General features: G+C 35.8%; 2 protein-coding genes and 1 non-coding gene across 5 annotated transcripts; 2 read left to right on the forward strand and 1 right to left on the reverse strand.

Annotated features, from left to right (window-relative positions):
- Positions 1–214: 214 nt before the first annotated feature.
- Positions 215–321, reverse strand: LOC135149782 (small nucleolar RNA R71). The gene has a single exon (XR_010287997.1). It is a non-coding gene; the product is annotated as a small nucleolar RNA R71 (small nucleolar RNA).
- Positions 322–14,004: 13,683 nt separating this feature from the next.
- LOC108200481 (hypothetical protein At1g04090) lies at positions 14,005–16,879 on the forward strand. 3 transcript variants are annotated; one of them, XM_017368651.2, is made up of 3 exons: positions 14,005–14,338; positions 14,902–15,053; positions 15,194–16,879. In XM_017368651.2, the coding sequence occupies exons 1-3, from the start codon at positions 14,286–14,288 to the stop codon at positions 16,741–16,743; spliced, it is 1,755 nt and encodes a 584-aa protein (XP_017224140.1). In that variant the 5' UTR covers positions 14,005–14,285; the 3' UTR covers positions 16,744–16,879. The 3 variants fall into 3 exon arrangements, with proteins under 3 accessions (XP_017224140.1, XP_017224138.1, XP_017224139.1); XM_017368649.2 differs by lacking the exon at positions 14,005–14,338 and having other exon boundaries at positions 14,655–15,053; XM_017368650.2 differs by lacking the exon at positions 14,005–14,338 and having other exon boundaries at positions 14,656–15,041.
- Positions 16,880–18,662: 1,783 nt separating this feature from the next.
- On the forward strand, positions 18,663–20,409 carry LOC108201224 (hypothetical protein At1g04090). Its single transcript, XM_064085120.1, has 2 exons — positions 18,663–18,768; positions 18,845–20,409. Exons 1-2 carry the CDS (start codon positions 18,663–18,665, stop codon positions 20,407–20,409), a joined length of 1,671 nt encoding a protein of 556 aa, XP_063941190.1.
- The last annotated feature ends 2,118 nt before the right edge of the window (positions 20,410–22,527 follow it).

The following is a 22,527-nucleotide window of genomic DNA, read 5'->3' on the forward strand; positions in this document are numbered from 1 at the left end:
TCCTAATACGCATATTCGAGATTTCATTGAGATCTGCGACACTTTCAAGTTCAATGGTGTTACTGACGATGCCATCAAATTGAGGTTATTCCCATTCTCTCTGAGGGACAAAGCTAAAGGATGGTTGCATTCTCTTCCTGCAAGATCTATTACGACATGGGAGGATCTGGCTCAGAAATTTCTTACTAAGTTCTTCCCTATGGCCAAAACAGCTGCAATCAGGAATGCTATCACTCAATTCTCTCAGTTGTCTGGTGAAACTTTATGTGAAGCTTGGGAATGCTATAAGGAGATGCTTCGAAAGTGCCCACATCATGGGATGCCTGATTGGATGGTGATTAATTGCTTTTATAATGGCTTGGGTCCTCAATCGAGGCCAATGCTCGATGCAGCATCAGGTGGAGCTCTATGGGCTAAGAGCTATGAGGAGGCTTATGAGTTGATCGAGATGATGGCCGCGAATGAATATCAGAATCCTACTCAGCGTCTTCATCAGGACAAGGTAGCAGGGATTCTGGATGTTGATGCTACTTCAGCCATAGCTGCTCAGCTTAAGGCTCTTACTATGAAGGTGGATTCTTTGGCAAATCTAGGAAATCAGCAGCCACCTTTAGTCTGCGAGCTCTGTGCTGGAGCACATTCTTCGGATCAGTGTGCTATATCGAGCGAATCCGCTCAGTTTGTGAGCAACTTTCAGAGGTCACAACAGCCAGCTCCCGCCACTTATCATCCTAATAATCGGAATCATCCGAATTTCAGCTGGAGCAATAATCAGAATTACATGCCACAACAACAGCAACAGTTTCAGCAGCAAGGATCTAGACCTTTTAACCCTTCTGGTTTTCAACAACAGTTTGCACCGAGGCAGCAATTTCATCCACCCGGATTCCAGCAACAAAATCATGGGGTGACTGGACAGTCTTCCAATGAAAGATCAGAATTGGAAGAATTAAGACCAATGGTAAAAAGCCAATCGGTGTCAATCAAAACTTTGGAGAATCAGATTGGGCAAATTGCTAATGCGTTGATTAATAGACCACAAGGAACTCTTCCTAGTGATACTGAGGCCAATCCGGGAAAGAAGGAAGTGAACGAACAGGTACAGGCTGTCACCTTGAGGTCCGGAAAGGTTACGAAGGATAAAGAATCAGCAATAGAGCGAAACAAGGAAGAGAGTGATCAACAGGTTGAAACACCCGTGCTCTCAACTGAGTCTGATAGTGGAAAAACTGTTGTTGAAGCTGACAAGAATAAAATCAACGAGGAAGCAAGCAAGGATTCAGCCGAAAAGTCTAGCCCGAAAACTGATACTGGGGTCAAGCGAGTATATCCACCTCCACCTTTCCCGAAAAGACTTCAAAAGCAAAAGCTCGACAAACAATTCGCTAAATTTCTAGAGGTTTTCAAGAAACTACAAATCAACATACCTTTTGCGGAGGCTCTAGAACAAATGCCGAGTTATGTTAAATTCATGAAAGGTATTCTTTCTCGGAAACTCAAACTTGAGGAATTGGAGACAGTAGCTTTGACCGAGGAGTGCAGTGCGGTGTTGCAGCAAAAATTGCCTCCGAAGCTAAAGGATCCGGGAAGTTTCACAATCCCGTGTACCATTGGCAAGTTATCTTTCGACAAGTGCTTGTGTGACTTGGGAGCTAGCATCAATCTGATGCCGTTGTCTGTCTTCAAGAAACTTGGTCTGCCGGAGCCGAAACCTACAAACATGTACTTACAATTGGCTGATCGGTCCATCACATACCCGAGAGGTATAGTGGAAGATGTCTTGGTTAAGGTAGATAAGCTCATCTTCCCTGCTGATTTTGTCATTCTAGACTTTGAGGAGGATGAGAAGATTCCTATTATCTTGGGAAGGCCGTTCTTAGCTACAGGCCAAACTTTGATCGATGTGCAAAAGGGAGAGCTTACAATGAGAGTTCAAGATCAGAGTGTCACTTTTAAAGTGTTCAACGCAATGAAATTTCCAACTAACGAAGAAGAATGCTTTAAGGTGGAGCCAATAGAAGCTGCAGCTCATCCGGAAATTGACCAAGGGCTGAAAACTGACATCTTGGAAAGGGTTCTAACAGGTGAAGCTGAATTCGAAGATGAAGAGGAAGCAGAGCAACTTCACTTCTTGAATGCATCTCCATGGAAGAGGAAGGTTGATATGCCATTCGAGTCTCAAGGAGTAACAGAGCTTAAAATTTTTCAGGAGCATCTTAAACCATCTATTGAAGAAGCTCCCATACTCGAACTCAAACTACCACCGGATCTCTTAAGTGATGTACAGTTTAGAAGGTTGTCCCGGCGCATAGATGACATGCATGACATTCAGCGCCGTTTTGCAAAGGATTTGACTCAGGCTCTTGGGAGTGCTTTTCGAGCCATTGGTGTTGAGGTTGATTGGCCAGTGTTTGGAGATGGCATGGTATATTCACCACCTGATCCTCCACCCGAGGAGGGTGATCCTCCCGACTTCTAGGTACCATTCGATCCTTTTTATCACCTTCAATGAGGACATTGAATATTTTAAGTTTGGGGGTGGTAATCTAAGGACTAGTATGTGTTCATATAGGTTGCATGTTTTATATAGTTTAGCATATTATCTCATATTGTTTGCATATTAGTACGTGTTTTTTTATATATTCTTCTGTTTAGTAGTTGTTAGTAGTTTCATATAGTCGCTTTTGCATGAATCTTGAAGTTGTGTTCCAAGTTGATGTCCTATGATGAGTTTATGTGCATAAATTCTTGGCTAGTAGTCTTGATCGCATGTGATGCCTCGTTACTTGGAAACTGCTTGTGTGAAAATTGTAATTACACTTATGCTCTAGAGATAAGACTTAGACTAACTTATTTCTTGAGTCCTTGCGTTGAGTCGGGCGTAGAGTTTGGAGTATTCCCTTTTTGAACTTAGAGTTTGTAAATCTTAAGTTTGGGGGAGTTAAGGTATGAATATGCCTTTCTAAAAAAAAAGAAAAAAAAAAGAAAAAAAAAAGAGAACAAAAAAAATAAATATATCAGGTACTCCTTTGAGATCAATGGGTAAAATGCAATGTCATGTGAAAGGGACGATCCATGTACTTGTGCTGGTATTAAGTGCAAATGTCTTAGAATAAGCAATTTCTTGGTGACTTTTCACAACCCTTGATTACTGGAGAATTACTTGATTAAAAAAAAAAGAGAAAAAAAAAAAGCGAAGTTGAATTGCGGTCGTGACTCACTTACACTGAGAAGCGTCCCAACCTTAGACTTAGCGAAAAAAAAAAAAGAAAAAAAAATAGAAAAAATAGGAGAGGCATAGGAATTCTTTGGTGACCCTAAATTGTAGTTGGCTCTTTATGTGATGAAGTGTTTAAACCTTATTCTTATTAACGGCTCGTAGTGAGGACTCTGTTGAAGTTTGATAGTCTTATTTTTGTCTCGTGAGAGAGCATGTTACACACACGATGCACTTCACACTTGTGGTGGAAGAGAACTTGGCTAGTATGTGAGATAGGCGAATGTCGAGGATGTTGCATATTCTGAGGATTACATGTTAACAAGGTTGACCATTCATGATTTGTGTAGTGGAGGCATCTAGTTGCATTCATGCATTGCATTAGTAGTGTTATGTGTCTATGCTTGAGGACAAGCATCGATTTAAGTTTGGGGGTGTGATAAGTGGATTTTACATCCACTTGGAAGCCTTCATTTATGCTTAAATTGATGGATCGTTCTCAAGTATGTGGTATTTTTGATGTGTTTTTGTGTTGATGTGTGTAGAGAACCTAGATGGAGGGAGGATGGACTTTTCCAGGCTTATACGGTGAATTGGAAGTCGAGAAATGAAGCGAAAAGAAAGAAAATCACCAGCGCCCTAAAGCGGCTGATCTGCGCCCTGGGGGCGTCCTGCAGCGCGCCTGCGCCCTGAAGCGCCCTGGTAGCGCCCAGGGTCTGCCCTTGTGGCGCGCCTGCGCCCTGGAGCGCGCGCCTGCGCCCTGGGGGAGCCCTGGCAGCGCGCCTGCGCCCTGGAGCGCGCGCCTGCGCCCTGGGGGCAGCCTTGTGGAGCGCCTGCGCCCTGGAGCGCGCGCCTGCGCCCTGGGGGCAGCCTTGGTGCGCGCCCGAGCTCTCCCGAAGGTGGAAAATTCAGTTTTTGAAGCCCGTTTGGATTAGCTGCTGACCCGGTCAACTTAGGGCACTTAAATACAAAATATACAAGGAAGAAAAAGCCCGGAGCAATAACCTAGAAACATTCTAAGGAGCACAAGACGGCTACGAGGGAGAAGATCTAGTTTCATAGTTTTCTTTTGTCTTCTTCTAATTAGGCGATACTTTCGGATGCTCGTCTTCAGATTTGTTTTCTCAACTTTGATTCTCGCACTCTTTTCTTATTTTAGACTTATTCCTATCATGTTTACATTCGAACCCATGATGATGAGTGGTTCGATTATGAACTAATCATTGTCATGGGATTTTAGCGGATTTATCAATGAATTTCAGTAGTTAATTTGCCTTGTTCATATGTGATGGTTTGATTTCCTCGTATTGGTTGTGCTTATTCGTCTTGGATGCGTAGCTAACATCTAAGATTGCTTGTTAATCTTTATTGAAGCGACAGTGAATATATTGATTTAGAACTTGCCATGCGAGCATAGGATTCGTGTTCGATAACATGACTTGTGATGTGATTTTACCCATCTTGCATCGCCCTATGTAATCTTGATAGATAACTTGCTCTTCAACCATTATGTTTTCAAATTCTATAGACATATAGGGTCTAAGCATAATTGGTGTCTGTTTACCTTCTATCTTAATTGTGGATGTGTAGCAGTATGGTGCACGTATAACGACAGTTAGCGGGTATCAGTCTCGTGTTATCTGATTAGTTATCAACCATTACAATTGAATAAAGGTAGAACTCTGATTGAAGTTGTTAATGAAGCTAGAATCCCATGTTTTATTCTCATTAGTAAATCGTTATTCTCTTAGTTGATAATTCTTAGTTTCATAATTCAATTAGGATTAGTTAAGTAGAAAACCAAAACCCAATTTGATACTTGTCTAAGCATTGAATAATAATCATACATTGGTGCATAAGTACATATTTCTGAATACACCAGTCTCTGTGGGAACGAACTTGAATTATATTCTATATTACTTGTGACCACGTACGCTTGCGTGATTTTGTGCGAACATCTGTAGATCCTGAGCATATGGAAAAGGTCAAAATGTTTAAAGCTCAACATGAAGCTAGCAAAGCAAAGCTTCAGGAACTGCAGAAACTGGTGGATGAGAAGAGGACAACTGATGAGTTGGTCAAGCTGGAGAAACAGAAACTGTGGGATGCCAAGTGCAAGGAAAAGAGAGAGGATATCTCCAGGAAAGTTGGTGAAAGCTGGGATATTGCAAGACAAATCCTCTCTGGACCTCAAAGGGAACCTTTCAATGATGGTAAGTTCAAATCCTTCATTTATGACCTGAGAGAGGCTAACCCTAATGAAGATATGTTTATGCGTGCTCTTGCTCTCGAGTTAGAATATATAACTATTGGTGTCAAGAATCTACTCAATGAATGGGAGATCATTATTTCTACTCAGAGAAACGGAACATTCAGGGTTTCAATTGATTTATTCAAGTTTCTATCTCTAACTGAAATCTGGGTGATTCGTAACAAGATCAGACGCAGCTCGAATCTGAATGAACTCCTACGTGACAGACTTATGGATTGTGCAATTCATAACAGTTCACAAGTTGTCAGAAATCCATACTGTGTCAAGTTCATTCACGAGGGAAAGTTTGGAACCTTCTACCTGGACCACCAACATCTTCTGAAGTATGATGTTAGTCAGTTGGTTCTTGTATCAACAATTCTACGTACCAAGGGCTTCGCTACTAAGGCCAAAGCTGATGCTGATATTGAGATTGTAAACTACTGCACAAGGAGAAATATTCATCAATACTTCAGGAAGATGAAGTATATCAACCAATCTCAGCCAGCAGATTTCATCGAAGACCCTGTGGATATAGAGGTTCAATATTATCTTTCATTGGCTCGTGAAAGAAAGAAGCGTGGAGAATCCACTGCAGCTGAAGAGCCTACTCAGAATGAGCCTTCTACTCCAATTATTCACTGTTCAGATGCTGAAGAAGGAGAAGTCACTCGTTCTGAGTGAATAGATTGATTAGGATATTTTGTTAAATATGATCAAGGAACATCCTTTTGTAATCTATTTATGATCATGGTTTAATGTTTAATGCAAGCCATAAACTTTTGCTATTTACATTCCATTGTTTAAATCTTTGTCTTATCTGTTAGTTGAGTTATCCTCTAGGAAATTTGCATGTTATGTTAACAAACAAATAGGGGGAGATTGAAAGGCATATGTTCAGCCTATTTGTATTTAAAGAGGTACAACTCAATTCAGATAAGAAAGCTCAGTAAATAGCAAGTCAACGGAATCCGTACGAAGAAAGTCAAATGATTTATGGGAATTATATGTCAGATAAATTCCAGGATGCTTCTGCACATCACTGAAAGAAGTTCATTAATATGTTCAAGCCTCAGTGCACAAATAATCTTTTGTGGCACGTTCAGGAGTTCAGAAGATATAAAGTTTCTATACTTTATTTTATCAGAAGATTCCATTTAATGAAGAAGTACTTACAAGACGAAGACTCGACGAACAAATCAAATTCTTAATGTTTATTTGACAAAGAATATTTGATTTAACTAGATACAGATGAACCAGACAGTACATCTGTGTATCAGTTATTCAAATTAAATATTTGAAGTCAAGCCGATTTGATGGTTCGTTCGTTCGACAGATCAAGACGAAGTTTTAAATGGATAAAGAAGACGGGAAGCAGTTCTACTGAAGAATGGGTGATTAAATATTTAATAGATTATTATTTCACTTCATAAATAATTATATTAATTATGTAATTTATTTATTAAGTTAATTCACTCTCGAATTAATTTAATTTATGAATTTATATGATTAACTTAATTAAGTGGATAATTTTCTATTTTAATTATATGTCAAATTACATTCAATCACCTACTCAAACTCCACAAGACAATTCATATTGTCTTACCGTTTTACTGCTGAAAGGAATGAATGACAGCAAGACAATTAACATTGTCTTACCGAGTCTTATTGAATGTCTGCAAGACAACCCTCTGTCATTGTCTTACCGAAGATTCAAGTAGCAGCAAGACAATCCCTTAGAGATTGTCCTACCGAAGATTCAAGTAGCAGCAAGACAATCCCTTAGAGATTGTCCTACCGAAGTAATTGCCTGCAAGACAATAGATTGTCTGACCGAGACATGAACTCCTTCAAGACAATTATGAATTGTCTGACCGATGGAAGGCTTCCAAGACAATTCTTAATTGTCTGGCCGAATGGTTCCTGCAGACAATCTTAATTGTCTGACCGAAGGTCTTTTGTCTTACCCTTCCTGAAGATTGTCTTTCTGCCATGCTTTTGGCTTGCTAGGCAATTGTAATTGTCTTGCCCTTGCTAGATTGTCTTTTCTACTTGTAATTGTCTTGTCTTTGCATTGTCTTACAAGTACAAAGCTTTGCATATATATATGGCTTAGCTTCTTCATTTCTAAGTGTTCATCACTTTGTAAATCAAAGCATTTGTAAAGCTTTCAAGTTGTTCGTAACTTGCTTGATCGTTATATCCACAGTTTTCTGTGCTTTGATAACCCGGTTGTTTTAATCACTAAATCTAGAATATACCCTGTCGAATTTATTCTACGAACTTTAGTGGACATTAAAACTGAACCATTTTAATTATATAACGACTTCAAACATTGTTATATTAATTAATTATAATCTGATTAACAAATCATATTCAATCAGATTCACTTCCGCGATGATTTGGTACTGATTGTATTCAAAACCCCCCCCCCCCCTTCTACAATCATATCTGGACCTAACATTCTCGAAAATGGGCTTTCCTGTTTATAAGGCGAGATTTACACGATCATCTGCCGAGTTGATATTTGGTCATAACATATACTATGAAAGCACTCGGTGAAGGTTGATTTAAGTTGATATTTACACCCAACTCTACATCATCTCGATGCAAGATTTCTTCACCGAGAAGATCTACCAAAACTGTAGCAACATAAATCAGAGGCTTCAAAATTTTTTAAGAAAAAAAATCAAACACCAAAGAATATATGATAAGATGTATTACCTGCAGGCTTCAAAATTTTTTAAGAAAAAAAATCAAACACCAAAGAATATATGATAAGATGTATTACCTGCATTAATACCATAAGAATGACCATGATTTCAGTTCTCTTCATTTGCTGGGGTAGATGGGTGTTATGCATGGCTGTTTGCAAAACTATCTTCTTCTGGTGGAAGATTTAATATGGGGATATGGACAAATTAAGTATAGTACATAAGTCATGCTTTGTTGCTTAGTTATATAGAAAAATTTGATGGGGAAAAATAAAAAGCTCAAATGTGGTGGTAAAGTTAAATTATCCAAAAGTTTAAGGGGGAAACATGTTTATGCAGAGACGTAGGGAAGATTATGTGCTTATTTGGTTGAGAGAAGTAGAAGCTGCTCCTGGCTTCTGCTTTTCTTGACCCGTTTGTGTAAAGAAGTAAAATCACTTTTAAGAAGCTGAGAATACTAGTTTTTCTCATGCAGCTTCGGATTTCTTTCCAAACACTTTATTAACTTATTTACTTTTCACTTCTACTCCACTTCTTTAATTTTAGTAAGAAATCACTTTTTTTAAACTAACTCAAACAGCCCTGTATGTAAACAGATGCATAATTAATCTAACTAGAGTATACCGGATAATGTTTATTAAATTATTATCAGAAATCAAAAGAAATTTTACTTTTTTTATACCAGACGAAAAAATAATACTAGTCGTTTTGTTAACATTCTCCGGAGTCCAGACCGTTGGCATTGTACTGCTGCTGCATGATTAAAGTAAATATAAGTGTCTTGAGCTAATTTCACCTTTTCCAGCCAGCTATATTGAACACTTCACGTGGTTGTCAAGCCAAAGTGTGGCTCACATGTGATTCCACTCTCTTTTGTCTCTGTCAATAATATACTGATACACACGCAAAAAGAAGTTGCCGTACATTGTTATCAGTCAGCTAGAATCTCTAGCACGGGGATCACAAATTATAACAATTTGAATTTATAAATTTGAATTAATATCATATTAATTATTTATTGAGTAAATGACAAAGTAGTAACTGTTGTTTTTCAAATTTTACAAAATGATGGCTGGACTTTAAAAATTAAATAATGGTGGCCGGTGTTCAGTGGCGGAGTGGCGGATGCACTGGTGCTAAAGGTAGGGCAAGTGATCTACCATTATTTTTTTTTTCAATTATTTTTTTACATTCATATAACATATGGTATACATAATATATCCAGTATGTTATCACCTCTGTCAAACTTTTCCATCGATTGATATTTTTCACTCTAAAACTTCAAATTCTTGATATGATTCATATCTAAAATTCTCCTCTATGATACTCATAGCTTTAGATTGTTTAGAAATCGTAATTTGAAAAAGAAAAATTAGAGACTACAAGGTATACATAATATATCCAGTATATTATCACCTCTGTCAAACTTTTCCATCGATTGATGTTTTTCACTCCAAAACTTCAAATTCTTGATATGATTCATCTCTAAAATTCTCCTCTATGATACTCATAGCTTTAGATTGTTTAGAAATCGTAATTTGAAAAAGAAAAATTACGATAAATGTCACACTGAATTTTCTCTACATATGTTAAATGTGTGACACACCATTCACTAAATCATGTATCCGCCACTGCCGGTGTTTACTTCCACCTTTCAGTGGCGGTCGTGAACCTTTGTCAATTTTCATCCGTTAACTCTAAAAAATAAAAAAATAAATGACAAAGTGGTGGCCATAGTTTTCCAAAATTTACAAAATGTTGGCTGGATTTCCACTACTTTGTCATTTATTTTTTTATTTTTTAGCGTTAACGGAGGAAAATTAGCGAAGTTTCACGGCCGCCACCATATTAAATGGCGGAAGTAAACTCCGGCCGCCATTACGTAATTTTTAAAGTCCAACCAACATCTTAAAAAATTTACAAAACTACCGCAATCATTTTATCATTTACTCTTATTTATTTCATATTAATCAGACTCAAAAGTCATTACTGAATTTTAAAAATAAAAATAATTTCGTAAACAATTTAATTACAATATGGTTAGCTTTCCCCAAAGAATTAACAAGTCACGAGCACAAAGCATTCTCAAAAAAAAAAAGTCACGAGCACAAAGTAGTGAATATGACAAAAAAAAGTGTTGGACTGTCACTCTGTCAGCAAAACCTGCATACCTTCCTATCATTTGTAATTTAGGAGTAATTGCTAAAACTAATCTTAATTATATACAGTGAGTCGGCCATTAATTTAATTTAATTAACTCGATGTAGGCTGGAGCATCAAGTGATTCGTACCTAATATTCCACAAAAGTTTATCCAAGTTTTTACACACTCATTGGTCTCTATACAATTATTAATAATTTGGTTAATATTTACGATGGGATCTCGAACAGAGAAAATAATGCTAAATTCAAACTATACCGTAACTAGTGGATCAACCTACAAATCATTTCTTGCGATCCAGCTCGGCTAGCCACCACAGATATAAATTGGTTGAGTTCCACTGAAAGAAACAGTCTGTTCTACATCCATGTCTATGTTGCATACGAGTATTAGGATTAGTTTCTTCTCAACTAAATGGACTTCTATCAACATTTCTGTAATGATTGCTTATCCCACATGTTACGTATTCCTCTTATACTTATCCTGTATTCCCTCCCGTGCGCTACTTGTGGGGGGAGCGACCACGCTTTAATACTTCACTAAGGGTCTGTTTGGGAGTGCTGTTAAAAATTGCTATGCTGTCAGAAAAAGTGCTGGTAAAATAAGTGCTGTTGTAGAAATCAGATAACTGTTTGGTAATTTTTTGATATTTACTTATTTTGAGTTATAATATAAAAATAATAATGTTTTTGGTGAGGTTTTATAATGAAATCTATAACAGCATTCTGCAAAAGCTGAAAAGCAGCTTTTTCCAAAAGCATGGGAGGACCTGCTTTTTCTAACAGCAGCTTTTCAGCTAAAAGCTGCTGTTCGGAAAAGCTGCTTTTCGATTAACCAAACAGTTTTTCACCTGCTTTTTAACAAAAAGCTGCTGTTGCTGTCTGCAACAGCAACCCCAAACAGTACCTAAAATATACTCCCTCCATCTCGGTCAATTGTATACAGTTTCCTTTTTTGGATGTCCCATCATTTTTATACATTCTCAAAATAGCAACTTTTTATAATATAAAACACTATTACACCCACTACTTTCTTCCACTATCTTCATTCTATAATAATAAAAACACTATTACACCCACTACTTTCCTCCACTATCTCAAAATCTATTACTCCCTCCGTTTCAAATTAGATGTCCACTTTAAAAAAATCACACAGTTTAAGAAAAGTGGTTGTTTACTAATTAATTGCATTAAATGATCAAAATATGTGGAGTGAGATTGATCTAGGAAATATAAATAAGAGATATGTGGAGTAGAATTGACTTTGGAAATATACATTTGCATTGAAAGTTGATATGGACAAGTAATTTGAAACAAAAAATTTTCTTAAAAGTGGACATGTAAATTGAAACGGAGGGAGTATTAAAAATAAGTGGGACCCACCACTTCACCCACTTTTCATTTAACTTTACTCATTTCTTACACTTTTTCTTGGTCTCCGTGTCCAATCCCAATGTATATTATTCATTGGGACGGAGGGAGTAGTTTTATACTCTCTCTGTTATAATACAAGTCTCAGAAAAAAATATTCTCAAAATACTTGTCCACTTTTAATTTCCAATGCAAATATATTAATATTATTCCAATGATACCCTTATTAAATGTTGTATAACAATTAATGAGGGTTGAATAAGAGTCTACATTCACGCATTTATTAGGGGTTTAACTGAGAAAATAGGTATCAAAGTGATACTCCATTCTTCTCAAAATAAGTGTCGCTTTGTGGCACTCCTCGTACCGTCAAAAGTCTCCGAAATTTATGATATCAGTAAATAGTTTATCGATTTTTCTATGGTGTGACCATGGGTACATATTAAGTGTTAAAATCTATAAATTTGAAAAACTTTTGATTGGCTTACACTCTCTAATAATGATGGATCTCCTTGCATTTACAACAACCACACCAATCAAAACCCTCCAAAATTATAGGTTTTAGTGCTTAGCATGTGCCAATGGACACACACTAGACAAACCCATAGTTTATTAATTTCCTCCCAAAACTGAGTAGATACTTTCAATTTTTTTGGTAGTTTAGATTTAATACTCGCTCTATTTTAAAATTTAATTTGTATATATATATTTTTACTTTTTAACATATACTTTAAGATATTTTTCTTGAAAAATAATAATTCAATAATGAAAGATATATGACATCTACTCAAAAGATCGGAATTAAACAGACGCATAATCATATCGTTGTAGAATAATTTCTTCTTGGATAAACAATCAAGCGATTTTTTAAAAAGATATGTACATGTTTAATACTCCAATTATGTAATTATGTTTTGAGCAGCTGATCATTAATTTATTATTATAAAAATTCTTATCATTATATCATCATCATTAAAATCCCGCAGATTTTTGGGCCTGTTTGTTAACGAAAAGTGGCTTCTACTTTTCGCTTCTGCTTTTCTTGACCTGTTTGTGTAAAGAAGTAGAAGCACTTTTAAGAAGCTGAGAATCCTAGCTTCTCTCTCACAGCTTATGCTTCTTTTCCAAACACTTTATTAACTTATTTACTTCTCACTTCTGCTCCACTTTTTTAGTTTAAGCAAGAAATCACTTCTTTTAAGTTTGCCCAAACGGCCCCTTTAATTCCAGACATAATAAACAACTGAAAACCAAAACAAAAAGCCAACTCTCACAAAGAGAGAATAAACGAACCCAAATAAATTGAGAAATTATTAAAAAATTAATAGTTGAATTAAGAGTAATAAGAAAAGATTGGACTTTTCGCTGATGAAAACCGATGATGAAACCCCTTATACAAGGGAGACAGTTACTTCAATAAATGAGAGAATCTCATGATTTCTACGAAGTAATTGAATATATTTTAAGGTGTTTTGATCATATAATTCAAAATGTTATTTATTTTTTTTTGAATAAAAATATTAAGATAATTTTTTTATTCAAACAATTTTTTTAATTATATAATCAAAATACGTTAACATACATGTCACAAATATCAAGAGACACGTATAAAAACAAAGGGAGTCCGGCAATTATTCAAGGAGCGTTTGAATGGGAAGGAGAACTGAAAATAAGAATAAAGAGGAGGACAAAGGGATAATTGAGAAAATAAATGATATTAATGTGAAGAATAATACAAGGAATTGAGATTTCAATTTTCATTATTCCTCATTTAAATGTCAAAGAAGTTATATTTAGAGCATCTCCAACGGCGTTGGCTATAATCGTCGGCTAAATTGGACCTGTAAGACATTAGGTAAAATTTGCTGAACATGTAGGACATTTTGCTTCAATGGTACTGGCTATATTGGTTGGCTATAATTTAAAAATAGTATGTTATTAATATTTTAAATTGTTAAAATAGAATATATCAGTTCGATATGGTAATAAATGATGTATAATCTTCCTACAGATTTTCTTACATACCTGTAGAGGTTCGACAAATTTAGCCATCCATACGAGGTTGGCTAAATTTATAGACAACAGCTGATCATGGTTGGAGTTCAGTTTTTGGAGCTGTTGGCTATATTTTTTTATTTTTAGTATGCCAACTCACCTTTTAGCCAAGGGGTTTAGATGGTTGGAGATGCTCTTAGTGAGTAAGCCTCTCTGCAAGCCATGTCTAGAACATCACAAGCGTTTCCCAGTCCTGTATATAAAAACACGTACATACAAATATTCTGGATGGTATTTATTCAACACAGCTCGTGTTGGTCCTTTGTGACACAAACACACCATTTTTTTACAGAAGAAATACACCATTTTTGATATAATTCATTGCTAATAAAGTCTTGTTTTATCTTATTTCTCCACAGATCCATCATCTTCTTCTTTCTCCACTAACCTACTCACCATTTCATATTATATTTAAATTCGTCGATCAGATCCAAATTTCTTTCTCATTTCTGCTAAACATTATATATAATTTAGACATTCAAAATATATTTCTTTTCATTTTTACATGCGAATCCTCCATGACGAGGATTAAGCAGCTGAATCCATATTCCATTTTCATATTTTCCATCGGGTACGTAAATTTCGATACTCCATTGTAGAATTTATATCCGTGATGCAGTACTTATATACACAAGGACATGCATATTTGTGTTTAATTATTATGTCGATGCATATAATAAGATACGGGTACTGTTCTTTCTCAAATTTGTTAAAAGCAAAATTTTGTTTCACATATTCTGCAGAAAGTATGTAAAAGTGAGGTATCTGCATTACCTTTCCGATGCCAGGTCACTCACCCTGTTCGGTCCGTAAACGTCTGCGTACATCTTACCCTGCTCTTCTCGAACGATACAAGTGCATATTTGGTTTGTTTTGTCAGTACAATATATCGAATCACAAGTTGTTTCATTCAAATTTTACTTGTTTATATGTTGGTTAAGCAGATCCAAAAGTCAATACAGTTCACCAATATAGTAGAAAGAAAAATTTGTACAAGAGAGGAAGTGTAGAGGATAACTAATTATTGGATTCCTTGTACCACATAATTTTCTTAGTCCTCATGACTGTTAGATGTTGTTCCCCTGTCTTTTTCTTCACAACATTTTTCATACTAACATTCTGTAATTGTTCAAGGCTATGTGTCCTAGATTCCGCGTTTGTAAGCTGTCGAAACCCCTCGTTTTCTCCGTTAATAACTTCGAAGAAGGGGAACAAGCCTTTACCTGTTGAAACAACGTTCAAAATTCCGGCACCAGTGCCAAAATGGCCCCAAGGTGATTACAAAGGTTACGCGATCTAGAGATTTTTAATCTAAGTAGTTGTATGGTCAGGACCTCGTATTCTGCTTCATTGTTTGTTTTTGTAAGAATTTTTTGGTATTAATATTTATGTTTGATGATGTTCATTTTCTTTAAAATGTGCTTAGGTAATGGTTTTGCAAGTGGAGCAATTGATTTAGGAGAACTAAAAGTTTCTCGTATCACAACTTTTAACAAGGTTTGGACTGCCCGTGAAGGCGGTCCAAACAATCTTGGCGCAACATTTTATGAACCAATTTCTATACCAGAAGGGTTCTCGGTACTTGGTTACTATAGCCAACCAAACAACCAGGCTTTATATGGATGGGTTATGGTTGCTAAAGATGTGAGAAATGATCAGTTTCGACAAGCCCTCGCATTACCAACTGATTACACTCTTGTTTGGAGTAGTGATTCTCAAAAAATTAAGCAAGATGGAATTGGCTATATATGGCTACCAGTGCCGTCAAATGGTTACAAGGCTGTGGGTCATGTTGTCACAAATTCATCGGAGAAGCCTTCCCTGGATAAAATTCGTTGTGTACGATCAGATTTAACAGTGGATATTGAAACTGACAATTGGATTTGGGGACCAAAAAGTAGGTTCAATGTATACAGCTCAAGGCCAGTGGTTAGAGGAATTCAAGCCTCAAGTGTAGCTACTGGAACATTTGTGGCTAAGAAAGATGGAGATGCACCTTCTTTGTCTTGTTTAAAGAATATGAAGAATGATCTGTCTAGCATGCCAAATTTAGATCAGATTCAAGCATTGTTTAAGGCTTATTCACCGGTAGTATACTTTCATCCCAAGGAAGAATATTTTCCCTCATCAGTAAGTTGGTTTTTCCAAAATGGCGGATTATTGTACACAAAAGGCCAAGAATCTAAACCAGTTGAGATTGAACCCACGGGCTCGAATCTTCCACAAAATGGATCAGATGATGGTGCATATTGGTTAGACCTCCCGACAGACAAAACGGCTAGTGAAAAAGTAAAGAAAGGCGATTTAGCAGATGCAGGGGTATATTTACACGTTAAGCCTGCTCTTGGTGGCACATTTACTGATATTGCAGTCTGGATATTTTACCCTTTTAATGGGGCTGCAAGGGCTAAAATTGAATTTGTCACAGTCTCGCTAGGAAGAATTGGTGAACATGTTGGTGACTGGGAACACGTAACGTTGAGGATCAGCAATTTTGATGGAGAGTTAAAAAGTGTGTATTTTTCACAGCATAACAAAGGAAGTTGGGTGAGTGTATCAAATCTTGAATTTGAAAAAGATAACAAGCCTGTGGTCTATGCCTCATTGCACGGGCATGCAGCTTATCCACAGGCCGGGCTAGTAGTGCAAGGGACGGCATCAATTGGGATAAGAAACGATACGTCTAGAGGTAATGTTGTGATGGACACCGGATCCAGATACTTGGTGGTTGGAGCAGAGTACTTGGGAGCTTCAAAGATTGTTGAACCACCCTGGTTGAATTATGCTAGAAAATGGGGTCCAAAAATAACTTACAATATTAATGATGAGTTGAGTAGAGTGAAGAAATTGTTGCCTGGGATGTTAAAGACAAAGTTTGATGGAGTTATCAAAAGTCTGCCTCCAGAAGTATTAGGTGAACAAGGACCAACAGGGCCAAAATGGAAAGATAATTGGAGCGGCGATGAGAGGGTTTAGCTTAGATGTAATGAAATATATGGATTCTTGTTGTCTGTCTAGAAATGGAATTTTATCAAAATCATTTATGTACTCCATGAAATAGAGATGATAATGTCTTCATATATCTTACTATTTGCAAGATTGAATTGAGAAATGGATACTTATCTGAGGTTGCATTTCTAAAAAGGTGGATTTTGTTAATTGAGTATGAAGATAATTAGATTTCATCAGAGTTCTTCAATTTTTTGAATCATAAGAATCATGATCTTGTTCTTGATTTCGGCTCCTGATCCAGTATGCTCCAGCATCAAAGTTCAAGTCATATTTTGTTCCTGACAAGAATGAGCTTTCCTCCATTTTGTATGAGTAAAGCATCATTCTTCATTACTAAACAACATTAGGAATATTATTTTATCTCATCTTGAATTGCCGCGTCAAAGAACGATAATGATTGTACGGTATAATGGTCATTCAGATGATCCTTTGAAAGAGGAATTATTTTTCAAAGAGAATATCTAGATATATTTATGGGATGTATTTAATTTAGATACTATTAGATATTTATTTATAAATTTTAATGCATTATATCTATTTTTGATTTTATATGAAGTCGAATTCAGATAAAATATCTCTAAAATTGATTAGAGATATATTTGATTTTAAAAGATTCATTTATGGAATCCGGGTATATTTAATTCATTTTCAAGAACGTGTGTCTAACCTCCCTTCCTAATATAAAAAATTCATTATACTTTTTCCAAAAAATTTCTTTTTATGAAATTATATTTCATAAGATTTTAAAGATATGTGCTAATCTAGAGGGAACAACATGTTAGAATCACTCAATTTTTAACAATTTAGCAAAGCTTTCCTAGTCAACCAAATTTATAAAACAGAAGTACACCCCTCCGTTTTATGTGGATAAAGCATCCTCAACAAAAATTGCACTCCCTGTCATAAAAGCAAGTGTTTATACTGAACTAATATGAACAAACTAACATAACATCATCAATTTGGACGTAAATGGATGCCAAATTTAAGGTTTCAATCTTCTGTTGTCTTGGTTGCCTTTTATATATATATTATCCAACACCTTTCATCAACAAGATAAATCAATTAGAAATCATCTTGAAATCCTGAAAAAAAAAAAATACTCTTGATATATGTAGATTATGGATGCAGTATCAATCAGGAGAATTTAAGTGAGATTATTAAGGAGTATTATATGGCTTTCATCCTTAATTAACACTAAACATATGCTTATTTATATGCATGGTCTTTCTTCATCCTCACCAGCTCCTCTCTGCTTTGAGTTTTGGTATATATGTTCTTGCATTAGCTCATGCTTTGTTCATCATACATTATGTATATTTTATCTTCATTAATCAATCTTTTTTCAGGTTTTGTTCATTGATATACCAAGTCCAGATTCCAGAATGAGAGGTCCTATGCTGAATACATCTTTCATTTGGATAACCATCACCTGGTAAGAGGCTCCTATGACCCTGTATTTCATGTACTTGATCATTTGATTTCCTTCATATAAATATCAGAATTAAGTCTATATAACAAAGTATGAAGATGTAATCAATCTTAATCCTACTTCAAGTATTTATGTTATCTTATTAGTCAGATACAGTGGTCAAATCTATCTATAATATTTCCAGATAGCTTCTTAAAGTTTTATGCCTTCAGCTAGTAAGCGATATCGTGTTCAAATGTTTTTTGCTAAAGTTTTTTATTTTATGTTTGAACCATATTTCTAATAATCCCAGTGACTGTCATATGATTTAATTCCTCTCTTTTATGCTAGCAGGCCATTACAATTACCACAATTATTAAAAGCAATTGCAGATGTCTTGCATGATTCTATTTCTTTGCACATTTTGATCAATAATGCATTTTTCTGTTCAAGGGTATGTTTTATCAGATCAACAATGGGAAATAACAGACAAGAATCATATTCTCGGTCTATGACAACCATAAAGCTGCCTATTGAAACAAACTTCAAGCTTCCAGCACCAATTCCAACATGGCCCTCAGGTATACAAGTTTTCAATTAATGACTTTTGTAACAATGAGCTTGCTAAGTTAATTTTATCACAATTTTTATATGTAGGTACAAATTTTGCAAGTGGAGTAATTGATCTTGGAGCGTTACAAGTTGCTCAAATCACATCCTTGAACAAAGTTTGGGCTGTCATTGTAGGAGGGCCGGATAATAATGGTGCAACATTTTATGAACCTACTTCAATCCCAGAAGGATTTTTTATGCTTGGTTGCTACGCTCAACCAAATAACCAGCCTTTTTATGGATGGGTTCTTGTGGCTAAGGATGTTTCATTACCTGTGGAGCCGCCAGGGCTGGCGTTACCAACTGATTATACGCTTGTTTATGAGAGTCCGCCTGGAAGCATTGTGCAAAGTACTGGTGTGGGCTCTATATGGCTTCCAGTTGCCCCAGATGGTTATTCAGCTATGGGTTATATTGTCACAGGCTCGCGACAGAAGCCTCCTCTGGATAAAGTCCGGGTGGTTCGATCAGTACTAACAGAGGATATTGAAAGGGACAATTGGATTTGGGGAAGTTCTGTTTTCAATATATATGGTTCAAGACCGGTGGATAGAGGAAGTAAGGCCTTGGGGATATCCATGGGAACATTTATTGTTCAAGCGGATGGGAAGCCAATGGATAAATTAGCTTGCTTGTCAAATTTGAACTTTAGTTATCCTAGCATGCCAAATTTAAATCAGGCTCAAGCCCTGATAAAAGCTTATAGTCCTGTGGTTTACTTTCATCCTGATGAGCAATACTTCCCCTCGAGAGTAAGTTGGTTCTTCCAAAATGGAGCCCTGCTTTATACGCGAGGGCAAGAAACTAGTCCAGGCCGGATTGCCCACAATGGCTGGAACCTCCCTCAAAATGGCTCCAATGATGGTGCCTACTGGATTGATCTTCCATCAGATGAAACAGAAAGTGACAATCTCAAGAAAGGGGACTTGCAAGATGCTTGCTCTTATTTGCACATTAAACCGGCTCTTGGTGGCACATTTACTGACATTCAAGTGTGGCTCTTCTACCCTTTTAATGGGCCATCAAAAATCAAGATTGCGTGGGTGACTATTACATCAGGACAGATTGGTGAGCATGTCGGTGATTGGGAACATGTCACGCTGAGAATTAGTAATTTTAATGGCGAGTTAAGGAGTGTATATTTCTCAAAACACAATAAAGGGGATTGGATAAGTTCCCCAGGCCTCGAGTTTGATAGCAATAACAAGCCTGTCGTGTATTCAGCTTTCCACTCTCATGCTTCGTACTCTTCAGCTGGATCATTTATCCACAAATTTGCACAAGAAAAGATGATTATTGGAGCACAAAACGACACCTCAAAAAGTGGCTCAAGCATGGACACAGGCGCGCGATACTGGATACTAGGAGCAGACTATTTGGGGGGCTTAGGCATTGTGGAACAACCATGGGTGAATTTCGCTAGAGAATGGGGTCCAAAAAAGAACTCTGGTTTGGAAGATATTCTGCATAAACTGGAAAAATTTGTGCCATTTGTACTGTGGAAGAAGCTAGAGGATTTTCTGAGGAGTCTTACTCCAGAGTTATTAGGTGAAGAAGGACCTACTGGTCCAAAATGGAAGGATTTTTGGAGCGGGGATGAGAGGGTTTAGCTTATATTGAATCATACATTTATTTGGTTAGCTATGTTCTGTAATGTGTTTATTTTCACTCAATACGTGATCTGGTTCTTTTTTCATGGTAATTATATGTTTTTCAGAACTTCCTTTGTTTTCCAGAGTTAGCGACCTGGATAAATTTTAGTATGTCTCGTACATTTGGTAACATGTTTAATTATCTGGAGAAGTGGAACCTGTAATCTGATATGAAGACCAGATTGAAGTTAAATTTTAGTCTATATAGGTGTTTTATTCATTTTTTGCCTTTTTATGATATATTATTTGTCATGTTCAGATCTCATTCATCATTCAACTTAATGAAATCAGTTTTATACTTTAAGTAGGAGCTGTAGCTTCCAAAGACGCGAATACATTCATCTGCACATCCTTTGATGTCGTGGATATGTCCGTCCGTTCCTCTAAGTCCTGCCCAAGTTTTTCAATTTCAGTAATTTGAATAAGTTCTGCGTGTTAGAGTACTGGTTTTTTGGCACAACATTGTTTTTCCATTCTGCATTCTACTACTAATTTTTTATAGTATGAACTACTAGTGCTTGAAATTAAATACAGCTTGATTATTTGATTCCATTTTTAAACTAAGATAGTTCGGATAGAAATGACACATCTCAACCACAGAAACTTTGGCTGGCCTATTAATTTCACTCTATTCCGTTTCTTATTCTGTTCTTTTTCTTGAATGAATGATCCATAATGTAGAAGTTCAAGCAGAATTTCTTGATACATATTTATTTCAAGATCTTAATCTGTCCAAGTTGAAGCCATCTCACAACGAAATGCTAGAAGCTTGATATAGAAGATTTAAGCTTTCTGGAAGAAAAACAAGAAATTATTTTATCTAATCACAAACTGCTGTAAATTCTTTCTGATATAAAATTTTAATTATTATATTATACTATAAATAATCTGTACTGCAAAGAGAAAATGATTATCAAAAATGAGATTCAAGTTTTGTTTACTTTGTTATTACAATTTTGTTTACTTTGTTATTACAACTCTGTGCCTCTTCTTAACTCTTTAGCTGAGGTATCTTGATTCGCAACGTATAGGTAAGACAAGGCGCTATGCATGCAAATATTTGATACATCATTACATGAATAAAATGTATAGTATTTTTCCTAGTGTCCTAGTGAAATAAAAGCCCCGAACATTAGCAGATAAAATAGTGACTCTGATTACAAACTTCTGCTCTCATGATTTTAATATCTAGTCTGCAATTTGCTCCTTTCTGGTGTTCATGAGTTATTGTCCATGTTTAACAGAAGCCGCTTCTGCTTCTGCTTTTTTTCTTGACCCGTTTGTGTAAATAAGCAGAAGCACTAATGTTAGCTTCTCTCTCAAAACTTGTGTTTCTTTTCCAAACACTTTACAAACTTATTTACTTTTCATTTTTGATCAACTTCTTTATTTTAAAGAAGGAATTACTTTTTTTAGGTTTGCCCAAACGGCCCCATTGTGTGTCTTTGATGGAGCTTTTCAGGAGTGTGCAGATTTGATTATTAATAGAGTGTCAATAGTACTAGCTTGTTTTGACCCTGTAAACTTGTACAGGGCAAACCAGTGAGTTTTTTTGTTTTTGTTCAATAGTAAATTATTTTTTTTCTATTTTGTGCCTTTTGTTATCTGCACTACAGGATCGTCCTAATCAATCTGATGCATCAATGTTTTAACAATGCAGGTAGATCAAGCGATAGAGAGATGTACGAGAGAATAATGAAAGAGAAGTTTTCATCTAGACATCACTGGATATCATTGAGATTTTCTCCTGAATATAAGGCTATTTTAGTAAAAAAAAATCAAACCGGCTAAAGATAAAGAGACTTCTTCGATTAAATTCAAAAAATAATTTATTTATGAATTTTATTTAGAATACATAATTATAATATGAAAATTTAGTCGATAAAATTTGAAAATAGTAAAATAATAAATTCTTAAATAATATTATCATTTTAATTAATTAGAATAACATATATATTTATAGAATATATTTATCTAACTAAATTTAAAAGAAAGTTATTTATAAAATTTGTTCACAATAAATAATTGATAGAATATATTTTTATATATATTCTATATGATTTTATTCTCATATTT

This window comes from Daucus carota, chromosome 9 (genome assembly GCF_001625215.2).
Source record: "Daucus carota subsp. sativus chromosome 9, DH1 v3.0, whole genome shotgun sequence".
Taxonomy (NCBI): domain Eukaryota; kingdom Viridiplantae; phylum Streptophyta; class Magnoliopsida; order Apiales; family Apiaceae; genus Daucus; species Daucus carota.